The sequence below is a fragment of the Rhyacophila brunnea genome, unplaced genomic scaffold (assembly GCF_057557595.1).
Source record: "Rhyacophila brunnea isolate RB1 unplaced genomic scaffold, BYU_Rbru_1.0 scaffold_11, whole genome shotgun sequence".
NCBI lineage: Eukaryota > Metazoa > Arthropoda > Insecta > Trichoptera > Rhyacophilidae > Rhyacophila > Rhyacophila brunnea.
The window spans coordinates 15,680,060-15,705,521 of record NW_028232763.1 but is presented as its reverse complement, the minus strand read 5'-3'; the positions used below and the strand labels follow the sequence as shown (position 1 = coordinate 15,705,521).

The 25,462-nt window shown below is 34.7% G+C and overlaps 2 protein-coding genes across 2 annotated transcripts; one reads left to right on the top strand and one right to left on the bottom strand.

Annotated features, from left to right (window-relative positions):
• The first annotated feature begins 392 nt into the window (after window positions 1-392).
• Window positions 393-14,014, top strand: FIG4 (polyphosphoinositide phosphatase FIG4). The gene is made up of 12 exons (XM_085959288.1): window positions 393-566; window positions 790-997; window positions 4,185-4,392; window positions 5,203-5,451; window positions 6,249-6,566; window positions 7,491-7,835; window positions 9,392-9,590; window positions 11,270-11,403; window positions 12,143-12,376; window positions 12,484-12,843; window positions 13,005-13,202; window positions 13,509-14,014. The coding sequence occupies exons 1-12, from the start codon at window positions 492-494 to the stop codon at window positions 13,747-13,749; spliced, it is 2,769 nt and encodes a 922-aa protein (XP_085815414.1). The 5' UTR covers window positions 393-491; the 3' UTR covers window positions 13,750-14,014.
• Window positions 14,015-22,963: 8,949 nt separating this feature from the next.
• RpL40 (ribosomal protein L40) lies at window positions 22,964-25,135 on the bottom strand. Its single transcript, XM_085959273.1, has 3 exons — window positions 25,091-25,135; window positions 24,577-24,810; window positions 22,964-23,276 (listed from the first exon to the last, which is right to left on the bottom strand). Exons 2-3 carry the CDS (start codon window positions 24,800-24,802, stop codon window positions 23,116-23,118), a joined length of 387 nt encoding a protein of 128 aa, XP_085815399.1. The 5' UTR covers window positions 24,803-24,810; window positions 25,091-25,135; the 3' UTR covers window positions 22,964-23,115.
• Between the last annotated feature and the right edge of the window lie 327 nt (window positions 25,136-25,462).

The following is a 25,462-nucleotide window of genomic DNA, read 5'->3' as shown; positions in this document are numbered from 1 at the left end:
AAGCCGCCAAGCAGTATTAACTTTTATGAAAATTACAATGTTTTCTTATTATTTATAGAAATATTAACAAATTAAAATAATATTATGAATTTAAGTATTTTTTGTTTTTGTTTTATTTATCCAGTAAAATTTCAGTAGGGTAGTATAAAGTTGGTTTTTTATGGGCCTACACAAATATTGTATGTTTACTTTTTTTGATGCTGTATTTGCACATACAAATTTTAGTAGTATACTGGAAGACTTATTAAGAAGAAAATTAGAAACAAATTAAATCTGAATATATGTGTAAAATATTTTTATTATTATTTATTTTTCTTTTAAATAATCAATCAATGTAAAAATATGTATCAGAAAATAGGAAATAATATGTCCACAGCTGGTAATGCCGTTTTGAAGTTGACGTTTCAAAATGTCAAAAATTCGGATAATTTGTATAAAAATATTGTATACGAGCTAAATCGGTGTATATATAGTGATAACCATTTTCTAAAATGGGGTCAAAAGAATTAAGGTTTCATCCCATAATTGGGTCAATACAAAGAATTGCATTGTATGAAACGAAAGCTGTAGGTTTATTTATTATTTACTTACCTTTGCATTGTAGGTACCCACCAATATTGTTTGCGCTGGGTAAAATACGCCTACCGCTAAATCGTTTTTACACCCCTCTAGTACCTTTATTCTTGTCTTATAAATTATATTACCATGAGTAATTTCTTCTCAAAATTGCATGCCAATATTTATTCACAATATTACCTACCTAGTTGTTTCGTTTGATTATTTTTCCAGAGATTTTATTTGATAGGCTCAAATAACACACAAACAAGGTTTAGAGTCCTGAAGATAGACCGCACAGATTCAAAGGATCTATTGCTGGTTGACGATAAAGTAGAATACAATCAGCAAGAAATCCATCAGCTCGTGCATATGATTGAAACTGGCAACAGATCTGCAAGAGCTGGAGGTGTGAAGTCAATATCTGCCTATGGAATTATTGGTAATATTTTTCACAGTATCAACTAACAATATTTTGAATTTTTGTTGTGACTAACTGGGCTAAAAGAGAGACGCCAAACTTATTTTAAGTGACATTACCAAGGTATGACAAAATTAGCATAAGTTTATTTATTTCCTTGAATCCACATAAACAGTGGTGTGCACAGTCTTTTAAGACAGGCAGCCAGTAGGGTCATTTTGAAATCAGTACGTTTACAAAAGTTCCATGCGGTACCTACCTACTTCAACGAATGCATGACAACTCCGTGTCCTGAAACTTGTACGTACGCAGTTCGCCGTATCACACTTCACCGTGAAATGTATTGGAAATATATGGCCGTATATTAAAGACCGTCCAACCTCTTTGGGTTAGCATCTGTAAGGGATCTTGGCATTACGTTTGACAGTAGGCTGTCATTTAGTGGTCATATTGCTATCATTTGTAAAAAGGCGCTACAAATGTTAGGCTTCGTCTTGCGTACTTCCCGGGTCTTTTCAGATGTTACTGTATTAAAAATTCTTTATAATTCCTTAGTGAGAAGCCGGCTTGAGAGTAGGTCGATTGTTTGGGCCCCGCATCAGTTGAAATATGACCTTATGGTGGAGCGAGTTCAAAAGAAATTTTTGAGACTCCTTCATTTGAGGTTATATGGATACTATCCGTGGCTTTATCCAACTGACTTTCTCTTAAGTATGCTTACATACTGTAGTTTAAGTGCTAGAAGATATCAATATTTGGCCACGTATTTTTTTCGACTTATACGTGGTGTGAATGAGAATTCTGCCATTCTTGGTAGTATTGACTTGTGTATCCCTGATAACTATCTTAGAAATCGGGAGCATCAGTTGTTTGTTCTCCCGAGGAGCAGAACTAACCTGCCATTGGTGATGCCAATTGGGAGGGCAATAACTCTGTTCAACCAAATTGCTTCGGATGTTGATATATTCCATCTACGTGAGGATGAGTATAGGTGGACGTTATTTTATAAATTCTTAAAATAGGGTCTGCTTAACTCATCCGGTGTACTTCCTTGTACCTATATAATTTTTTTGTATTTACACATTTATACTGTAGAATACTGATCTATCTCTTTTGTTATGTACCTAATATTGTTTTAATAATATTTCGTTGTTTCTAAATGTCATGTTGTGAACGTCTTAAACTTATAATTTGTAATGTCCACAATATGTAAAATAAATAAATAAATTGAATAAATTGAATTGAATAGTACTGGCATAAAATTCATGGTTTACACTTTACTGAAAGCCAGCAGCAAACAAATTTTGAAAATAGCCGATATATTGGATTATTTGTTAGGTTAGGTTAAGTTTTCATTCTTGAATTCATGAATTTTGCCAAAATCTGCTATGAAAATTAAATTAATGTATGAATATATAAATTGAATCTAATAAAATTGGAGACAGTATAGTATACAGTCATCTCTTTCCGATAAGAAAGCTCACGGCCAACTGTGCCACGGTGAAATGTTTTATGTACAATTTACATGTAATCAATTTACCCATAATCTAGCCAGTGAATTTTTATCTCACCTCTTCTGTACCCTATCGGAGTGTCCAACTTTACAACACAAACATGGACCCCTCCAAACCAACCCGCACCACACCACACTCGGTCTTAATCAAGCATATCACGAGGCCCTACGTTTGTATGTGAAGCATCAGTAGTTGTTTACGCTTGGGAATGTCTCAGGAGCAGATACCCAAGACAGATCAGCACGCTCTCAAGTGAGCTTTGACCGAGTTTACTGAAAGACGTAATTTAATATAAAGTGCCGTGGGAGAAAAAGGCACGGAGATTTAACAGAAATAAATAAATTAAGTGATATATAACACACAACAAACAAAGCTAAAACAATACAAACAAACAAAACTATGTGAAGAGATCTTCACGTCTGCTATAAAACCCCGCAAATTTTTTAAATTCAATATAATTGGCCTTTGTGTTGACCAGGTCGGACGGCCCGATGGGCCCAACAGCTGGTTGGATCAACATTACAGTAAAACCTCGAATTAACCATAATTGAATCTAAATTGTATAAATTTTAATATGTCTATGTAATCACTTGCTATTGTATGTGGGACATTTTCTGATAAATATAAATTTAACTTGAACCTTTTTGTAATGAAATTTATCTGTAATATATTATTTCTACTAAGAAGAAAGGACTACAGGAATCATGGAGAATCCTCAGGATTCACCAATTCCAACAGTAAGTACATCACCCACAAATGGCTATTGGATTAATCCAATTACTCTGTACACTGGCTTCCAAAATTTAAAGTAATGATATATTAGTATTTTGTAATTGTGATCTTTGTCGTCACAATTACAAAATAAAAGAGTTTCTAAGGAGAATAAGTAAAGATAGTTATTAAAGCAAAGAGCATGAGACACAAGGGAAACAAGGGCCGTGAATTACCTGATCTTTCTCAAGCCGAACAATAATTACTTCTGCAACCTCGCCACTGACAACTGTAAAATTTAATTAGAAACAGAGGAATTTGCACGGATGAAGGCTCGTGCAATCCATGGTTTAAGATGTACAATAATTAAGTCCTGGACGCCACACGATCTTAAGACCGTGAAAGATAATAAATATTTAACAGTGTGGAATAAAGAATTGGGAACAATAAATAAAAGAGCGATTTATATACTTGACAGAAACTATATTATAGCAAAAGCAAAATTTGGAAATACTAAAATAAATACAAGCAGCTAAGTTTGAAAAGAAACATTGGAAGAGTTGTGAATCAAATAATAGTTTTAAAATACCCAAACTGGAACGATCAGAGGCTTCAAACACGGCGGCTGCATTGTGCTCCGTTAAGTGACGTCCATGATAAATGTTGGGTAAAACTCAAGCGGAGCACGACTATACTAGACGACAGTCAGAATCAAAAAGCCCCAAGTTGCTTCGTTCGCACCTCACGACCTCCGTTGCGGCCGGAAATTCCATCAGCGACATCTGTTTAATTGCGTACGCTCTATCGACGTGACCATAGATAATCGTCGGGGTTGCCAGCGGTATCAAATTTAGTTATGTTAAAAAACGAACATAACAGTAATATTAATAACTTTTTTTAATTCATTTGATTTAAATCTCAACTGTATTTTTGTTATAAATCCCTACCCTATTATTAAGTACATCTGTTTATCTTTCTTAAAGGGTTCGTTCGATTTCTGGAAGGCTACTACATTGTGTTAGCAACGAAGAGGCGGAAAGTGGCAGTCATTGGCTATCATTCCATTTACAAAATTGAAGATTCGGCACTGATCTATATTCCTAGTGATCTGACCAAACCAAAGCATCCCGATGAAATGCACTATGTGAAACTTTTCCAGGCTATATATTTATCAACAAACTTTTATTTCAGGTAATTACTCTAGTCAAACTGATTTGTGTATATTTTTACTGACAAGCCTGATTATCATTTTTTTTAATAAGAAACACATATTTTCAATGGTTCGATTACCTTGCCTGACAATTAAGTTGTGCGGATACTGGTGTGGCTAATGTGTTATGGTCGATATAGCCAGACAGTGTTTAGATCACACCTGTTGTATCGCCTTGTCTCACTCGTCCTTCTCACTCCTTTTTGTTTCCTGCCCAAACTGTCACACCAGTACTGATGTACAGTACTCTCTCAGTAATCCGACACCCCAAAAACCAGACAAGTGTCGAATTAGTGAAAACGGCGGATTCTCCTAAAACATTTTGCGTTAGCTCTGAGTTTTCAGTCGCCCTCTGAATCGATTCTTCTAATGGAACTAAGTCTTCCGGTTCCCAGTTTTCATCATCTTGATTCATGGAGGGCCACAGCTTTTTTCACGATTAAATTATTGCTCGTCCCGCTAGGTTGTTCCATGCCTCAGCTACGTTATATTCGACAGTGGACAGCTGATATAGACACGTGGTGGACTACTGAATTTTATATAAGAATACCGGCGGATTATAGAGCTTGATTTTTTGATTTTAACTAGTAAAAATAACGGCGAATTATAGTAGTTGTCGAGCGCCGTGTTACTGAGAGAATACTGTACCTACATTAATTTGTAGTATTATTACTTTCTTTTTTTAGAATTCTCCCTTTAAGTAGGTTTACTTGAAACACATATAATTATAACTAATGATATAGATGGTTATGTGAAATTATTTACTCATAATTGTTTGTATTGTATTTCAGCTATAGCTATGACCTGACACATTCCTTGCAAGTAAATTTAGCACCTCCAAGAGCATTTTCAACGAATCCTTTCCCTGAAAATGCTAAAGAAGTTTCTAGTTTCACAGCGCGTGATGAATTCTCGTCAAAGTGCACTTGCAAAATGTATACTGATTGCACATGCAGATACATGTCGCAGGATGATAGAAAATCTGATGATTTGTTTACCACTTGGCAAAAGCAAGCCAATCAGAGAAACCTCAATACCGGGTAAAATATACTTAACTATAAAAATATATTTTTAAATTAGAACATTTTTTCATTCAACGGGTAATTCCCAAGATTTACGAATATAACATTCATTATTGAACGTACATAATTTGACAATACCTTAGTCACCTTGAACATCTAAAATTCGTCTTGACTGCAACACATTGAATATGTCGATGTGACTTTGTTGATATTCACAAAAACACACTTTACCTAATGGACCTACGTTCCGGACCCTTTACCTAATTTACGTACGAGCTAGCCATTTTTCTAATTCAAACATCAAACTTGTCAGTCGCCGTATCTCCTACTTACCCGGGTTCAAAATAGCAGATGAGGTGTCCAATATTTACTTCATACAAGACATTAAAAAATACCCATGCATATATTATGATTATATTAGGAGAATACTCCAAATTTCTTTGGTACTAATATGTCATAATAATCGCTGTTTTGACATCTGATGGCATTTTTGTGCCATGATGTTTAATTTTTTTTGACGACTTTGGAATTTCGAGATATTGCTATCGTCAGTGTCGCTAGGCGCCTATGCGCGCTATGCAACATGATTGCATCATTCCTACATTGTTTGATTTATGGTTGTGTCGCAGACGAGACAAGTTTAGATGTGCGAACCAGCTTAGATATGCGCGTTCGAGTCCCGCCTGGAACCTATATATTTTTAAAAAATCTATATTGAGCGTGATGTTTCTTATGTATTATCGAATTATGTAGATAGGTAGGTAAAATATATTTAAATAAAATTGTTGTTTGTTTAACTATTTTTTTATGTGTAGGAAACCATCGAAAATGGAATTTGGAATTAGATCTGTACCCGAATGGCGGTTTGTTTGGAATGTACATTTGCTATCGCCCATACATTCTCAGCTCCACCCGGACTGGATTCTGTACATCACTCATGGATTCGTTGACCAATCAAATATGTCGGTGTTCGGTCGGTCTATTTACATTACCGTTATAGCGAGAAGAAGTAACAGATATGCTGGAACGAGATTTCTTAAGCGAGGCGCCAATTGTGAAGGTGACGTTGCTAATGAAGTTGAAACTGAGCAAATGGTGCATGACTCTATGGTTTCATCTCTTAACAGTGGAAGGTAGAAATATTCTCTCTAGGTGTAATTATCTAGTTTATAAAATTTTACTAACTAAGCAGTCGTTATATTTGATGTTCTCATGGAGAGAAACAATTTCCAGCCTTGCAATGATTGCGATGTTCAGGAGTAGTTTGTATACATTGTGGTGCAATGCCCTAAATTTTAGCTACACAGAGTAGAGCTGTGAGTTGCAGTTGTCTGTGAAAGCTTTGAGGAACTAAAATGTGCCCTGGCATTGGGGAGAACGGAAGAACATGCTAAAATTTTAGAATTCTTTATCTGAATTGGAGGGAGGGTCTGAACAAAAAATACTCATTCAGAGAAAAAGAGACAATATGATAGCGGGGTCGCAGTCAAATCAAAATCAAAATATTATCTCGTATTGACAGTTCATCTTGATGCTTGGCAAATGGTTTTTTTCTTGATCACTGGATGTCACAATTTATTACAGGACATAGTGCTTTTAATGCCCAATAAAATTTTTTCCACCCCAAAACCGCTCCATATTGTCTCTGGTGATGTCAATCAAGATTCTGAACCCATTATTTGGAATTATCTAATCATGTTGACCGAAACATCTTGTTTCTTCAGAAAAAATATTCTAAATTTCAACAAGTTTGAAACCGCTTTTGGAGAAAGGGTTTACTGTTACTCACACATCCTTCTAACTAAAATCCACAACAGTTTACTGAGCACAGGTCAATTGGATAATACCGTAATTTTGTGTAATATTCTAATGTAATACATACATTTAACAGATTTTCTTGCTTATGTCTACTTAAATGTTATATCGTTCTCCAGAGTGATGCCGATCAGCCATCAGAATAAAAACAAAAAATATATTATTAAAATAGGTATACATAAGTAACAATTATAGTTGATAAATACAAATGAATTGATTTGAATTATTATTATTTCCTGCAGGTTCAGTTCGTTTGTACAACTAAGGGGCTCTGTTCCCGGCTATTGGTCACAGGATATATATAAAATGGTTCCCAAACCGGCAATATCAATAGATTTGTCCGATCCCTATTTCCGAGTGGCGGCCAAGCATTTCAATCAGTTGTTTGAGAGATATGGCACTCCGACTGTCATATTGAATTTAGTCAAGAAGCGAGAGAAAAAGAAACATGAATCATATTTAAGTGAAGAATTCAGCTCATCGATAAAATATTTGAATCAATTCTTGCCGCCTGAACATTTGATTCAATATTATCACATCGATATGGCAAGGATGAATAAATTAAAGGAATCAAAAGTGTTTGACAAGTAAGTACCTACTTAATACAAAATCATCTGTCAATTTTATAATTTTTATTACCCTCATTTATTGGCTGAATGTGCGAGATACCTTTACATTATTCCATTGAAAACCGTGTGTGAATAATAACTATGGTGAAGACTGCCTATTTAAAACGGCAACACCAATAACACAGCAATTAGTACGGGTCTATTTGGTTTAACCTGAAAATATCCAAAAAATGGTTGATGCATTGATGTTGAATTTCAAATATTTTATCCAGGGGTGGATTTCACCATCTCGGGATCATACTTGCAGCACCAATTGGGGGCGACCCCACATACAATATTTTAATAAGAATTTTTGAAATAATTTAGTAATACAATTTTATTGTTCAATCGTCGTTATTTCTTGCTTTACACCATTATTAAGAGTATCGACGAAGCTATAGATCTAATGATAGATTTCTAGGAATTAAGTGTAACCGACAAGCTATTTTTAAATGAAATCTATCATAATAGCGCCTGTACACGTACATGGATTTACTTGCACTAATAGTGTGTATTTTAAACTATCGCGATAATAACTGTTTACACGTAAAAGTGCTCACTGTCTCGTCAATCTCATTCTTCAAGAGTAAGCGAGACGCGGAGTTATCATTGTATGGTGCTATTTGTCAGGTCGTGAAAATGAGTACCTACCTATTTGCACAGTGTTTAATTTTTTTCTGGTAGGTTCGCCACTATCGTTCTATTGCGCAGACGCAGATATCCCACAGTCCAATTGTCGCGTCAATATTCAGAAGCATCTGAACTTTTTTGATCCATGCATGCAATCTTGCAACTTGCACAATAATACGTGTCTACACATGTATTTTTTTGTTATGACCGTGATAATACGTACTGTCAGCAGTAAATTCATGCACGTGTACACGGGGTATAATAGCGTCTGTACGGATTTACTTGTAGCAATGGTATGTATTTTAAACTATAGCGATAATAATTGTTTACACGCAGTAGTGCTCACTGTCTCGTCAATTTCATTCTTCAAGAGTAAGCGAGACGCGATGATGTTGTCATTAATTTATAGTACTATTTGAAAGGCCGCAAAAATCGGCTAACCCCAAATTGAGTCTGCGTGGTGTAGTTCATTTTTTACCGGCAGGTTCGCCACTATTATAGTTCTACTGCGCAGGCGCAGATATCGAACAATTCCAACTGTCGCGTGAAAATTCAGAAGCTTCCGAACTTTTTTAATTCATACATGTAATCTTGCAACTTGCATGATAATACATGTTTTCACGTGCATTTTTTTGTTATGGCCGCGATAATACCTATAATACCTACTGTCAGCGGTAAATCCATGCACGTGTAAAGGGGGTATAATGCTATCTCAAGTTAAGTTCACATTTACATGATTCTATGTTGATACCTACATACATAATAATAATATGTTGTTTGTAATAAAACTTGTAATGCGTCGAATACTAATATTTCTCAATGTTTTTTGTGAAGTGTATATACAGATATGATTTGTCCATAGTAGTGAATGCATGCTAGATAATATGTTTGTGACAATCTTTTAGGTTAACTGAAATTGCGCACATGGGCATAAAAAGGACTGGCATATTTACAAGTTATCAGCCCCAAGGGAAGTGCTACGGAGTTTCTGGACATCAGGAAGGCACACTACAGACGGGCATCATCAGAGTTAATTGCGTTGATTGTCTTGACAGAACTAATACTGCACAATTTGCTATTGGGAAGTGCGCTCTGGGATATCAGGTACTCTCATGTTCAATCAATACAATCACTGCTTGCTGACCTGTTCATAATATTTAATTACCACATTTAAATATCATGTTAATTATATCTAATGGCCAACTTACGCAAACGTGCCAGTCGCGGTGTTAGCACTAAATGAGTTAATTATTTTAATCTTATGTATTTGGCATATTAATTAATTAATAATTCAGTATCCACACATTACATTAAACCTGTTAGTTTCATTAGATAGAAAATGTATTTATAAAAATATAATAAGCTCACCCAACTAAAATCACTTCACTCAAATGAATTATTATTAACACTATTAATTATTGCAACTCGGACAGATTGTCAATCCCAGGATAAGTTCAGTCCTACATCGCGGGATGAAAAACCCTAATCGATGCCTGACACAATGATATCTATTGCTCTCCCTGTTGGTATCTTTTTTGTCTGGGTAATTCTACTCTTTGAGAGAAGAAACAAGTAATCTGTCCGATCACTGTAGGGCTATTCCAACTAGTTAACTCCATAACATCTTACTGTTATCTTTGTTGATCTGAGACAACCCCATAATTCTCAGATCAATTCTGTATACAAGATGTTTATTTATTTTCCAAATTAACATTATTTCACATAATCAATAACATTTGACAGCTTGCGGGTATGTAATACGACTACTGTTCTTACCTCGAGGTAATCAACTCTTGGGATGTTGATACACCCCTGTTACAGGCGGGCTTCTCCCGGTGTAAAATAATCATTTAGTAGCTCAAGTCGAAACGTAACCCTGACCTCTAGAAACGGCTTCATAAAACATCTAATCTGATTCCTTGCTCAACCACGTAAGTATTTTTTATTTATAAGTAAGGGCCTTCGTCCGGTGTGTGAAAATGACATATTGGGCGGAGGTGTAATTAAGATAAATTTAATTTAATTTAAAAAGTATAAATGATGATGGATGAAAGCGATAATTTTAAGACTAAATATAAGTATTTAAATATAATAAATTTTGCCGCGCTTGTCGGCAACGTCCAAATTTCGACGCGCCTGCGCCAGGGTCAGGCTCGTGATTCGCCGAATCAAAGATCACGCGATAAAATTTGGCCAATCACGAGAGTCCTTTTTGCTGGAATGGCGTGGGTACGCGAAGTTTAAAAAAATAAATAAATTAGTAAGCGTCCCCTTTCCGATAGGATAGGACCTGCGAAACTTATTGTTAAAACAAAATATGTAAACGTTTAATGAAAATGTAAAATATAAGAAGACCACGTTACGAGCACGAAGGACTGTGTTTTATTTACACTCCAACCGTTTGAATTTTTTTTTTGCGAATCCGGGGTTCGATGGACTCCTGAGCTAGCCGCTGGAACCCCGGGGATCTCAATGTGTTATAACATTTTTATCACTATTTTTATTGATTTTTGATTCAAGTGTTATGTTGGAATAGAGCTGCTAAGATTGCTTTCATAGACACTAGTCAGAATGGCAGACTATTATGACATGGTAGTGAAAGTTCATTCCATGCCATCTAAACCAAAACAATGTTAAAAATTGAACTGGTTTCCATTATAATAATGTTCAAGTAAAGTTTTGACTAAGTCTACAATATGTAATTGAGTTTTTGTAGAACTAAAAAAACATTGAAACAATGACACTTCTGAAAATCTTTTACAACTGTAATGCATTTTTTTCAGTTATGTGCCTTAGGACTCCTTGACTGTCCTGATTTGGAATTTGATACCGACTGCGTGAGGCTATTAGAGTCGCTTTATGAAGATCACGGAGACACGTTAGCATTGCAGTATGGAGGATCGCAATTGGTCCACCGGTAATTATTATTGTTATAGTATTGCGGTGTCTCTTGCACTGTACATTGCATATGACTATTTTTTTACACCTATATACATCTGTGATTACTTTTATTTTGCAATGTGATTTTTGTTTGCAAGATAAAAACAATGTTCCCTAACATTTACCCTTTACACCTAAATTACCAATCGATTCATATCTACATACCTAATTATAAGGTGGAAAAATTAAGCTTTTTATCTTACTAGCGATAGCTCACGACTTTATCCGTGTGAAATACGGAAATAAAAATTAGACATAATATGTACCTGTACAGAATGAAGAAAGACTGATAAGATTTTCTCACCTCACCATTCCACCGCAACTATCTAAACACTTTACCTACTCGTGATGAATTGTTGTAAGTGTGCTATTTTGGACAAGTTTTATCTTAACTTTGGAACCATTTGAGATATCGAGATGAAACTACCAAATTTGGTACCAACAATGTAGTTGTGCAAATTTAATCAATACTAGTCCTGTAGTTTTTTAGTTGTAACAGAACAGACAAACAACATCTTTAATTAAAAACCATAGTTTATGATTATGCATGGAAGTATGTACCTAGTCAAAACACTGATCAAAACATAAATATTTCAAAACCACAGATATTTCAGTTTTATATTTCGTACAGATTACATCTAATATTATTTTTTTTTTTTTTATAGATGATATTGTTTTGTGGAAGTACTTTTATAATTGAATTATCTTTATTTTAGCATAAAAACATACCGTAAGACAGCACCGTGGACATCTCAAGGAAATGATATTATGCAAAATCTAAGTCGTTATGTGTCAAATACTTTCACGGATGCCGAAAAACAACACACAATTAATCTTTTTTTGGGCATGTACGTTCCGGATATTAATATTCCTCCACTTTGGGAATCCGCAACAGACTACTATCTTCACCATGGAGATGCAGTTAAATATACTCCAATTGACAATAAAAGGTAAAAGATTTAATTAATTCTGATTCCATATGTTATTAAAAATATGTTTACAAAAATTTTTGATAGAACTGAAACGAATTGGTCTGACATATTTATATTGGTTTCAGTGGTCCTTTAACGTTGTGGTGGAGTCCAGAGGTCTTGAGACATCTGCCGATATCATACATTGAGATGAGAAAGAAATGTTTCGAAGTTGTCGGCTTGGAGGGATTATCAGATGGTACTCAATCAGTGGAAATGGTTGATGCGTACCACGATTATTACAGGCCATACGAGTACACAGTTTTGAATGAATGTTATAACTATAAACTACTCAATTCTATTCGCGAGTTCATGCCATCCTACTCATTCAACATCAGTCCATTTGTCGTGAGGGGAAGACCTTACGGGCAACCCAAAGGAACCCCGTCCTCTAAAAATCCAGGCCTTTCTGGCAGAGCTAGTTCTGGTTCTACTAACTCAAGCGAGTGAGTAAACTATCATTCATTACTTCTAAATATGATTTCTACCCAAAGTTTTTATCACTTATGAAAAGTATAAAATTACTATTTTGCAATAATCCATAAGGATATATATTGCCGTCAAGATGTTTTGACCATCTTCCTAATGGTTAATAATATTATTTCAGTTCAAATAGTGAATCTTCATCGGACGATGACATTACAAGTTCTAATCCAAGCACTCGGCAAGTGAGCCCATCTCCTAACAAAATTAAGGAATCGGTGACTCTGGTTATTAATGAACAAGACAATTGGGATAAGTTTCCTATTGTAGTTCGTGGATGTAGAATACCTCTAAAGAAACCATCGAAGGCTGACCTTCACGTGTAAGTATTTTTCACAGCTGTTTACCTGTGCCATTTTCATACATCTTGAAACTTGAAACTCCATTAAATATGTCAGTAAACAAAATAATGTGACTCCAGACTGATAAAATATTTTAAATAGTTTTATAACTTGATGCCTGAAAAACCTTAACATAAACACACATATATTTTTCTAAAAGTATTTATAAGCCAATCCAGGGTTGTCTTCCTCGTGATTGAAAATTTTTGTGTTAGAATCCTAATCGAGTTTATGTTTGTGTGAGAGTAGACTACATAATTATAATAAAATGCTTTATCTCTTTCCAGATATAAAAAATATGTGAGTATCAACCGAAAGTCAAGTAAAATAGGAAGTAAATTAGGAACCGTAGACATGACAGTGAGCAGCGGATTTCCGATTGACAGTTCCCTTTGTGTCATACCTCCGACTGTGAACAAATCGGCCAAAGAAATATATAAACATTACATTACCAAGTACAATGGACCACGTCAACCTTCAGCAAAATCCATCAATAGCTATGCTAACTATGTTAATATTTGTTTGTGATAATAATATACCTACATAAATAAAAGTTATAATCCTATGATATACAATTGTTATCTATGCATATGCACTGTCTTCACCAAAGCCGGGTTCGAATTGCATGCTGATCTATACAATATGTGTTTGATCCAGAGAGGGTTGATGCACCTTCTTTAAGGAGAAAATAGTGATTTTCCATGTTTTGTTAATATGTACTCACGCAGGGTATTTTTACATAGCTGAATTTTACGAATCGTAATAATATGCAATGGAATTTTCTTTCATAGATAAACATAATATCTATTTAATTTAACCCTTTCAGTCGTTATTTTTTATTCTACCAGCGCCTTCTTTCTATTGTACCCACCGTAAGTGGAAAGTGTTGCGACAGGATTCTCGAGTTGTGGCAATTGCCTAGGTCCTAGGCCTAGAGTAACCGAGCAAACCAAGGTTTGATTTTTTTGCTGCGCTCATAGACATTTGTACAAACGAAAATCGTACATTGCCCACCTTAATTTTAGGGCACACCCAATATAAAATCACATTAGCCGAAAACCATTCCATACTAATCAGTCAATGCCTCATTGGCTGCATATACTTTAATACCAATGCGCCAACTGATGAATAACTCAAAATGCTTTACAGACCATCAGAAAATGTGTATGCATCAAACCTATAATATGAATTTAGCTAAAGGCCTATCCTATATAGTGAATCAATTATGTCAGTTTTAAAAACCTCTTTGAAACGGCATTGTGAAACACGGTGGTCATCCAAAAGAGGCAGTTAGTTCAATATTTAATGAATTTGAGGGTGTTTATCATGTACTAATTGACATTTATAAAGATAAACTGGAGCACGGAGCACACTTATGTGAAATCAAATATTGCAATTGATAGATCGAGTAAATCGAAGTTTACAAGCAAAAGTTTTGTCAATTGAGGATGGAGCCACAATGTTGAGCGGACTTGCAAGTTTATTCAGAATTTGCGAGATCAAGGTGTGTCAGACATTATTGAAAATGCAAAGAAAATTGCAACACGTATTGGTACATCTTGAGGTAGGATTTCCTAATAAACAACAATGAAACACAATGAACACCTGAAGTAGGTTCAGTAAAGATTGTTGTTCTGTATATGACAGCATTTTATCACAAATGAAATCTCGATTTGAAAACCTGAATGAAGTCTCTAATAACTTTTTTTGACTTTTTTAAGCTTTTAACAAGCAAACAATAATTATAACATGTGCAAATCTGGCCAACATGGTTTGGATAAAACTAAAATTGCAATCGAAATAGCAAGCTTCAAATATTAATCAAATTCTCTTCTGCCAGACTTAGCAACTGCATCCCAAATAGAACTTTTGCAATTAATCCATACATACTGTCTTTAAGAAGCTTACCCAAATTGTGAAATTGCTCTTCGAATTTTTCATACCATACCTATATTTTAGTATATTTTAGCAAATTAAGAATTGTAAAAAATTATCATCGTTTCTCCATTCGGCAAGAACGTTTATCTGGCTTAGCAATTATCTCCATAGAGAACGCTATAACCAAAATACTGAGCCATGTGCATATCATTAATGAATTTGGTTCATGCAAAGTGCGAAAAGTTAAATTTTAGCATGAACATAATAATATTATTTATTATATATATATTTAAAATAATTCAAATGAATAAAATAATATTTATGAATCGCTTTTTGTTAAAAAAAAATTAATAAAAACCACTGGCCAGACCAGTCATAGTGATCTGACTGTTGTGTCTGAGGGCCGTAGCAAGGTCTTTTGGTTTACGTTTTTAGTGTTTTGGTGCAAAATCTACCCCTTGCCCTGGGTGCCAAACGACCTTGCTACGGCCCTGAAACCAAGGTCATAACTTAATAATTCCACTCATGGTTACTACAATGGAATAAGGGAACAGGTTTTTAAATCATTTGCGATTTTCACTGACATAAGTGTTTCCATTGTACTTATACGTAATATTTTATTTCTTTTTATTGCACCAATCCAGCTCACTGTTAAGATGGGTCATATCGCCGAAGTGGCGATTCCGGTGAGTTACTGATAATAAAAAAAAAGATTTTTTTCCCACAATTTTGAGTGTAACTCAACTTAGGACTTGTGGGAATAAAATTTATGCCGTGTCTGGCTGGACATAAACGGCAAAGGCTTAAAAACTGTGTCAAAATTGAGCATACGAGTCGTTTGATATCAGAGGTGAAACTATCCTATATATCAGTGCTCCGCAACCTTTTCTCAAACACGGCACACCACACGTAAAATAATTTATACACCAAAACATGGACCCCACATCCCCAGACCAGATACCTATCGCTAAGGTTAAAAGACAATGTGATACTCTAAAATAGCGTTTTTTCAAATGGTGTTCGAGGTACAATTGGATGTAGTTAAGCAGAAAACGTCCAACCCACAAATTGAGAATTTTCATTTTATTACGTATAATCCTTCAAAAACATCAATATTTTAATATGGCGAAAACGTCCAACCAGAAATCAATGACATTAAATGGACAACTCACTTCATATCGGCGCGCACGAGAAATTGTGCATGAAAGTCATTCACAGATGTATAGGTAGACGTCACGTGACCATATGACGTATCCATTTCCATTATGCGATACAAGCTTCGAGAATTTATAGTAATATAACCTTTGTTGTAATGGCGTATTAGTGTCATTAATCATCACGTTAGAAACAGATTCTAGGTTACTTACGACTTCTCGGAGATTAGACGCATGTGAGCCCAGCGCATCACAGGCGTCTGTCCAATGGTTTCTGTCATCCAATTGCATTGAATAAACATTCATCAATATCTTAAAATGGCATTTAATCAATAATAAATAATACTAACACATGAAAAGTGATATCCCATTAGTAGATTTTTTTTTACAATTTTTAACTAGGCACATTGGCATTTTGTAACACAACAATAACGGCGGAGTCGAAACTTGACAGTCAGAAATTTTGTATGGGCAGACCCAGCGGTGTCGCCAGACCGCTTGCAAGCAGAATGTTCATTTGAGCGTAGGATACCGATATTGAAATATGAATTTCGCCATCCGGCAGACCCGACACAAAGTGGGTGTCATTTTATTTTCCAGATGCTTCGTCCATATTAATGTCATTGCCAGAAATATACACCCAGATAAAGTTATCGCTGTTTTTTCTAACCCACATACTAACAATTTACGAAAAATAATATCGAGAAAACGTTCATGTGGTTTGGACGTATCCTGCTTTTTTATTGCAATTAGACAAAACTATAATTTTAATATTGTCAGAATACGTCCATGTGGGTTGGACTTGTTAAGAGTTTTAAAAATCTTCGCATGTATGTAATCCATGTTACTTGGACGTGTTAGGAGTTTTAAAATTAATAGATTATTTTTCGATAGAGATATGATACGATACAATTTTATAATAGAGAGTTATTTCTCCAAGCCTAGATAATGCAGATATCGAGTCGGCTGTTTCCATGGATACAAATGATGTCAATTCCTCATCTCTTCAAAATTCGTCACAAATATTTACCATTCGTCCTAAAAGAGGTCCGAAACCAAAATATAGGCAATCAAAGAAGACATCGAAGTTGAACAGAAATGCTAATAAGCCGTGCCTTATTGTGACTATTTATAAAGGTGTACTCAAATCAGGCAAAGAATTTATTTATTATTACCTATTGTAATTGTATAATGAAATGCAATGAACAAATTACCGAAGAAGAATGTAAATTCGAATTCAAACGTTTTTGGGAATTCGGTTCTTATAATTCACAAACAACATTCATCACTACCCTTGTGACTAAAACACCCAAAAAACGGTGTTATGGTAGAAATTCTACAAAAAGACAATTTTCCATAGCAGGGGTTCCCAACCCCGTGCCCGCGGAACGATTCGTATGTGCCCGCCACTGTTCGACAGAGACAGAATTTTCACGCTAGCCTGACACACGCAGAAAACCCGAAGTGAACGAACGCCACGAACTGAGCCGATGAACGCCGAAGCATGTGACAGTAGTCACGTGCTCGTACCGTCCCGATTGCTTCGGCGATCATCGGCTCAGTTCGGGTTTTCGGCGTGTACAAGGAGTGATGTGCAAATAGCATTCCCCGCCTGGAATCGCGTCATTGTGATTGCGATTGCTGCCCCGTTCGGGTCGCGACAGTTAGATAGGAGACATCTTCGTCTGACGAAACACGAATTAGGAGTTTTGATATTCCTTCTATATAGTTCTAAAATGAGTGGACCGAGTAAAAGACAACGAACCTATAATTTTAACACTGACTGGGAGGAATCATATTGTTTCTTTAATGTGAAAAATAAATGCGTCTGTTTGTTGTGTGGTAGTAGTATTGCAGTGCCGAAAAAACATAATGTTGAACGACACTTTCAGACAATTCATGCCGCTTTTGATGTGAATTATCCACTTAAATCTGTATGTAATGAAAGAAAAAAATATGTCAACTAAAATCAAGTCTAAAGCCTCAATTACATTGAGCTTCTTTACGAGCTGTTTGTTGGCGAATTTATAATCTGCCTGTAAAGTCGCCCAGTGTAATCATTGAACATGTTAGCTTGTTCGATGATTACACTGGGCGACTTTACATGCAGATTATTAATACGCCAACAAACAGCTTGTAAAGAAGCTCAATGTAATTGACGCTTTACTGCACAACAGACTGTTTTCACTAGACATGTGGAAAATTCTAAAAAGGCCACCATTGCTTCTTTCAAAATTTCTCACATGCTCGCAAAAATGAAGAAACCTTTCATTGATGGTGAGTTGTTTAAAAAACTATTTTTGACTGGACGGTGCCGATTGTTTGTTTGACGGATTTTCTAACGAACGTGAGATTATGCAGTTTACAGATATCGAGCCAATTGTTTCCTTCTGTATCAATCCTTTTACTTGCCAAATAAATGTAATGGAAACGGCCGCATGTATTGCAGATTTTGTTCAAGGTAAGACAGAAGAACTAGAGTTAGAAATTTTGGAGATTAAGAATGATATTTTGCTTAAATCCTTAATATCAGAGGACTTTTGGAATACAGTGGACAGAGAATAGTTCCCATTTTTGAAAAAAGCGGCATATAAAATTGAATCATTTTTCGGTTCGACATATTTATGCGAATCATTGTTTTCAAACATGAACTTAATAAAATCAAGATATAGATCTCGACTCACCGATGAGCATCTTTATGATTGTTTGCTAACAGGATTATCGTCATACTCTCCTAATTATGAGGCACTGGCCAATGATATGCAATGCCAAAGATCACATTGACATATTGATATTCTATTTTTTTATAAAATGTTTTCTTTGTATTTGTGTTTTTTGTTTACTTTGTTTACATTTTGTAAATACATTTCTCTGTGTGTATGCAATTTGAATAATAGTTTTATTATTTTGAAACATTTTTGTTTATTATTTATTAATAAATTATGAATATAAGAAAATAAATTATGGGAAAATGAGAAGTTATGGAAGGAGTTTGTCGATTAAAAATAGGTGGTGCCCGCCACCCTACCGATATTTTACAATGTGCTCTAGAGTACAAAAAGGTTGGGAACCCCTGCTCCAGGGTTTATACTCTCAACAAAAAAAGAGTATACCGAATGATGTTTTGCAAAACAATCAATATAACTCCTACCAGAATTAACATTGCTCTTCAGAAAATTTCAGGCCGTAAGGAACTATTGGATCAAAAGGGTTAAAACAAGGTGGGTTGAACAAAGTACCTGAAGAAAAAGTGAATGCTGTCATTAAACAAATTAATAGGCTTCCAAAATATACCTCACATTACTGCCGTGGAGACACGGAAAGCAATTTTCTACCACCTGACATGACATTGGCAAAAATTTATGCCATGTTCAAAACGGAAGTTAATAATCCTGTAACCTTTGCTATCTATAAACAGATATTTTATGCTAAATTCAACCTAAAAACAAAACCGCTAAAAAAAGATACGTGTAACGTTTGCTATACATTTAAGGTGAAAATCGATAACGTAAGAGATGGTTCGGAAAAACCACAACTTATCACAGAAAAAGAGAAACACCAGGCTTTAGCAAAAAATGCGCAAGATTTGCTAAAATTAAATCTGCTTACTGAAAGAAACAAAGACGACACAGAATGTTTCACATTTGATATGCAGAAGACCCTTCCCTTACTGAGAATTTCCACTAATATCATATTTTATAAACGCCAACTATGGCTTTATAATTTAGGCATTCATAGTGGAAAACAACAGAAAAGTTTCTGCTATGTGTGGTTAGAAGGCATTGCAGGAAGAGGTTCTCAAGAGGTTGGGTCATGCATATTAAAGCATTCAAGTCACATATTATCTTCAGCAGTTAAAGATTTAATTTTATGGTCAGACTCATGTGGGGGGCAGAACCAAGATTACTCTCATGCTTAAGGCATTACTTGGATCAAAGCCGTCCCTCAATACAGTAACACTAAAATTTTTGTGTAGTGGACATAGCTATCTGCCCAACGACAAAGATTTTGGTGATATTGAATGCAGTCTCAAACACCAGCAACGAATATACACTCCATTCGAATATATAAACATAATGGAAAATTGCCGCAAGAAAAATCCTTTGATTGTTACGCAAATGAAAAGCATTGATTTCAAGGGTAGTAAAGATCTTGAAAAACATATTGTGAATAGAAAAGTCGATACCAATGGCCAAAAAATAAATTGGCTCAAAATAAGAGCGATAAAGTTGATAAAGGAAAACCCATATTTATTTTATATCAAGAGCAATAGTTTTGAAGAGGATTTCGTGGCAGTAAATATACAGCGTAGAGGTGTGTCGACTGACAATTTATTAAGTCTATTAACTGCACTATGGCCAGAAGGTGAAGCAATTGCTCTTTCAAAATTAAATGATTTGAAAAGCATCATGCATTTAATTCCAAGTGATGCAAAAATACACTATGAAAACCTTACGGGTTCATCAAATATTACCAAGGATGTGTATGGCTAAAATTCTCAATTTTGAACCTGAAATTCCAATATAACATTAAGTAGTTACTTACATATAAATTTATTTTGACCACAGTACCCATACCTATTTTAAGTTCTAATGATTATCGCTCGATCCTTTTTATTAAACAAATTTCCAATAAATATGTGTAAAATAAATATACTAATATAGTGTTTTATTTATAAAGAAATATTCAAATAAAGATGATTGTCCCAAGGTTTTATGTGCTAAGATCAGTACAATATTTAGGAAAATACAAACACAAAACAGTCAGTTTTTAATTTGCAGAAAACGTCCAACCCTCAAAACACTTAATAACTTTTAAATTAGTATGTTTTTCAAAAATCTATGAATCAATCACTATAATTCCATGTAAATATTTAAATTACAAATTCAATCTTAAGAAGATAAAAGTCATACTAAATGTTAATTTGTTACTTCAAAATTTCAAATGCGTTTTTCTCAGTTTGTAAAATTGTGGCTTGGATGTTTTCTGCTTAACTACATCCAATTAATGGTAGATATTGATTGTATGTTAAGCGATTTTTTTGTTTTCATTAATATATCCACATGAATTATGGTTAGTTGTCGGGTTAAGAATAATAATTATTTATCAAGTATTGATACAATAATAATAAATTATATTCTACAATCGCATATTTTCAAATATTAAGACGAGTGTAGTAAAACAGTGCCGCAGGCGACTTTTTTCACTATTAAAGCAAATTTGCAATTTGTGTTTATCTCACTTATCTGGTTGACCTGCCACGCTGGGCCCCTCCCTGAGCCTGGGCCCCCAGGCTAAAGCCCTGCCAGACCCCCTTGGGGCCATGCACCAAAATTACATCGGTTTATGTTTTTTATTTGATAAATAATTAAATATACACATAACACATGAGTTCAAACTAAATGTACATATTTACATGTATTTGTACTGACACCCTGAGCTTGTTTCTGCGCGTGCGCGTGAGCTGTATATTTGAAAGAGCTGAGAGACTGCTTATTATTTTTAATTATAACTTGAGATAAAAAACTTTGTTCACTTAGATGTGTCATAGAAAATGGGAGCTGATCTGCGGTATCCTTGTTGGAAATCCGAGGATATTCTTTATTTATCGAAATCCAGAAAATGGCCAATGGAACATCGGTAAAGTTCAGTTCTAGCATCCCGTCGTTTCTTAATTCAACAAATTCCTGTTGAATTTATAAGGAGTATATTTTTGAATCATTCTAATTTATCAGAGCATGTCAATGTATTTTCATTTTGACCTTACATTGTTTTATTAAGTTCATGCAGGTGCTCAATATTACCAGCCATGTATGCAAATTTGGCTATTACGTAAGTGTTGTATTATATACAAAATTATTTGTTTTTTTTAAGCAATGCACCGCGACACACCTAGCATCGACTTACGGCACACCGGTTGCGGAGAACTGTTATGTATTATTATCATGTATTGGATAGTTCCACCTTTGACACAATTTTACTCTTTTGCATCAAAGGAAAACTTGAAAATTGTGATATACCTACTTATCTACAAACACCCATCTGCTTAGTGTCACAGGCGAATATTTTGTCACAACAGAATCTATTTCTTCTATTTGCGTTCCTTCATTAATTTGCCGCCCATAAGCAACTCACACAGTGAGACGGAGAGTAGGGTCAGTAGATAACAATTGATAAGCCGGTCGCAGCAACAAAAAATTCCCCCCTACAACCATGATTATCAGATTTCTGCAGATCATTAGTTTTGCATGATTGTAAGGAAAATATTTGATGAAAAGTGAAATTTTCAAAAAAAAATTGTTAAGATTAATTTTGGATTATCCAGACCATCTTCATCCCAAAATCAGTCCAAATAATCAAGGTTCTCTACCATAGAACTCTTACCAGGTACTTCATTAATGACACAATATCTTACCTAAGCTAAATTTAAAAAATACTTTTTGTCATGTTAAACTTTTTTAAATTCTGATACCAAAAAGGTTTTTAAGTTATACAAACTAGCTTTATGTAATAAAGTAATGTAAGTCAACAGGATTGAGATTGGTTGTAGGGTCTGTCAGTCTGCGTTCAAAAACATCTCAGAAATAAAATTAATTTCGACTATGTGTGTGCTGTAAAATAAGGTGTTTATTATAATCAGAAATATTCCTCATATTATTACATTATAAAACTATGGTAAAAAATAGAAAGGAAAAATTAAAACACGTGGATCTCCAGAAAAGTTCACTTTATTAAATTTAGATGGTCAAAATTAGTTGTTTATAACTTCATATACACTGTGGGAAATTTGTCTTCAAAGAAGAAAAAATTCTATGACCAGTTAGCATGTCACAATATATATTCGCACCAACATAGTTATCATCTACTTCAACTTCTTCTTGGGGCGGAGGTTGTTGGTGTGACCGCATTTCTTCTTGCGGCAATTGGTGGCACGCGGGTGAAGGCGAGCGTAGCACTTGCGGCAGATCATCTTGTCGCAGTTGTACTTCTGGGCCAAGATGCGGAGAGAAGGCTCAATGATACCTGCACACAAAAATATACTTATTATCATTCTGCAAGAATCCCTACAACCATTTCAAATGCGTGGCAAATAGCGGAGAAGTAACATAAGCTTGAAGATTTCAGACTGAGATGAACATGTTCAATATTTTGCCTAATCCTATTTGGTGAATAAAAACAACACATGGGAGACTTCCAAAACTGTCTAGAATAGAAAATTCCACACAAAGATGATTCAGGTATTTATGGTAACCCAGAAATCCCTCAATGGCTCAAGGTAAGAGATTAAGTTTAACAACCTTAATTAAATTTATAAATAAGCCATCTATTTAGTGAACTACTAAAAGTAAATTAGGTACTGTTCAGTTAAAGCGGATACAGCGGAAAACGCATTTTGAAAATAGCCGATAAACTGGATTATTTGTTAGTTTGGGTTAGGTTAGGTTAACCTAACAAATAATCCAGTTTATCGGCTATTTTCAAAATGCGTTTTCCGCTGTATCCGCTTTAACAGAACAGTACCGTAAATTATTATTTTCGCTCCTAAGCAGAGCAACGGAGTCTCCAAAGACGGAATGTTATATTAACCGACTATTTAATTGGACCATTCACTCGACCCATTGAGATAAATCTACCAGCTAACTACTTAAACCGTAGTTATTCATTATAACAAGTTTAAATAAATACTAATGATTTTAAACCCAAATTTTACTAGTTCGTTAGTAGTAACTAACTTGAGCCATCTGCACATTCGTAAAATTCAATCATATTTCATATGAAATTTAATGTCCACAGAAACGAAAACAGTCCTATCTAAATAAATACAGCTGAGTTTCAAGCGTTCATAGTGGATTATTGTAAATAGGACTTACAGCGGTGTATAGACTGTCAGGTCACACAAATATTCTAGAAGGGATCAAAACACACTTAGTGTTGGCCACATTAGAAACCTATTCAAACAAATCACAATGTTTAGAGTCAGACTGGCACCAATAAGAGGTTAAAAATATGGTTCCCCGTAGCAAATTATGTGTATTATAAACGTGTGATGGTCACTTAAAACACCAATTCCACACAAAACTTTTTTTTAAATGTGAGATAAGTGTGGCAACTATCCAGGATGCTATCATTAAGGTCAGAGATAATACTGCAAACTGTCAAGGAAATATGGTAAATTTTTTCAGACGTAGAGCAACCAAATATTGGCGAAGAAATCTCAAAGTCTCAAAGATGCTTTTTCGGTAGGTATAAAAAATAAAGATATTCCAGTTTAGGGCAGTGATCAGTCTGGTATTTATTGTAGAGTATCTCAAATTACACTCACCTCCTCGCAGCCTAAGAACCAAATGAAGGGTGGATTCCTTCTGAATGTTATAATCTGAAAGAGTGCGGCCATCTTCCAACTGCTTTCCGGCGAAGATCAATCTCTGCTGATCTGGGGGGATTCCTTCTTTGTCTTGGATCTTAGCTTTAACATTTTCGATAGTATCCGAAGGTTCAACTTCGAGGGTAATGGTTTTACCCGTGAGGGTTTTCACAAAGATCTGCATTGCGGCCACTAAAATAAAGACACAATCAGTTTTGACGTTAAATTTAAAAAAACCTAAAGCCTTATACGACGCTAAGAAAAACAAATTGGAAAGAAAAACAAGTGACAGTTGACTTATGGATGGAACAGAACGTGCTCATTTCAAATATACAAAATTCGAATTCAATGGATATGTCCCACGTGCATTAAGTTAACTAGTATAACTGGAAAGTAAAATCCATCGAATATTGAAAGCAGAATTAACATTTTACGCATAAATACTATATTCTAAAAAGTATTAAGTACGTACCTTACACAACGTGGTGGCAGGAGAAAATTAAAAGTCAAAAGAAAGATGGCGTCGATGAATTCCGGTTTCAGTATTGCCATCAAGTTGCTATGTACATAAATTTACCAATCATTGCCATGTGGCAGTATACTTGAAATTGAAAATATGGTATTTAGGAGGTACAATAATTTTATGAGGAATAAATTAAATATTTAAAAAATATATATTTAGCGACATTTTATGGAGTTTTACTAATAAATCTTTTCAATAATATTATCAGACATTTAATAAATCAATTATAATATTTACAATATTTATTACGTATTAACGACACAAATCGTATAAATCACTACAATAGTGAAATAATTAAATATATTTAATAGGTATTCAGTA

Coding starts and splice junctions, on each gene's coding strand:
- RpL40 (XM_085959273.1), bottom strand. CDS start 24,802: ATGCAGATCTTTGTGAAAACCCTCACGGGTAAAACCATTACCCTCGAA. Junction 23,277..24,576: donor GGTTCTTAGGCTGCGAGGAG/GTGAGTGTAATT, acceptor TTTTGTGTGCAG/GTATCATTGAGCCTTCTCTC.
- FIG4 (XM_085959288.1), top strand. CDS start 492: ATGGGGTCAAAAGAATTAAGGTTTCATCCCATAATTGGGTCAATACAA. Junction 6,567..7,490: donor TCATCTCTTAACAGTGGAAG/GTAGAAATATTC, acceptor TATTTCCTGCAG/GTTCAGTTCGTTTGTACAAC. Junction 11,404..12,142: donor GGATCGCAATTGGTCCACCG/GTAATTATTATT, acceptor TCTTTATTTTAG/CATAAAAACATACCGTAAGA.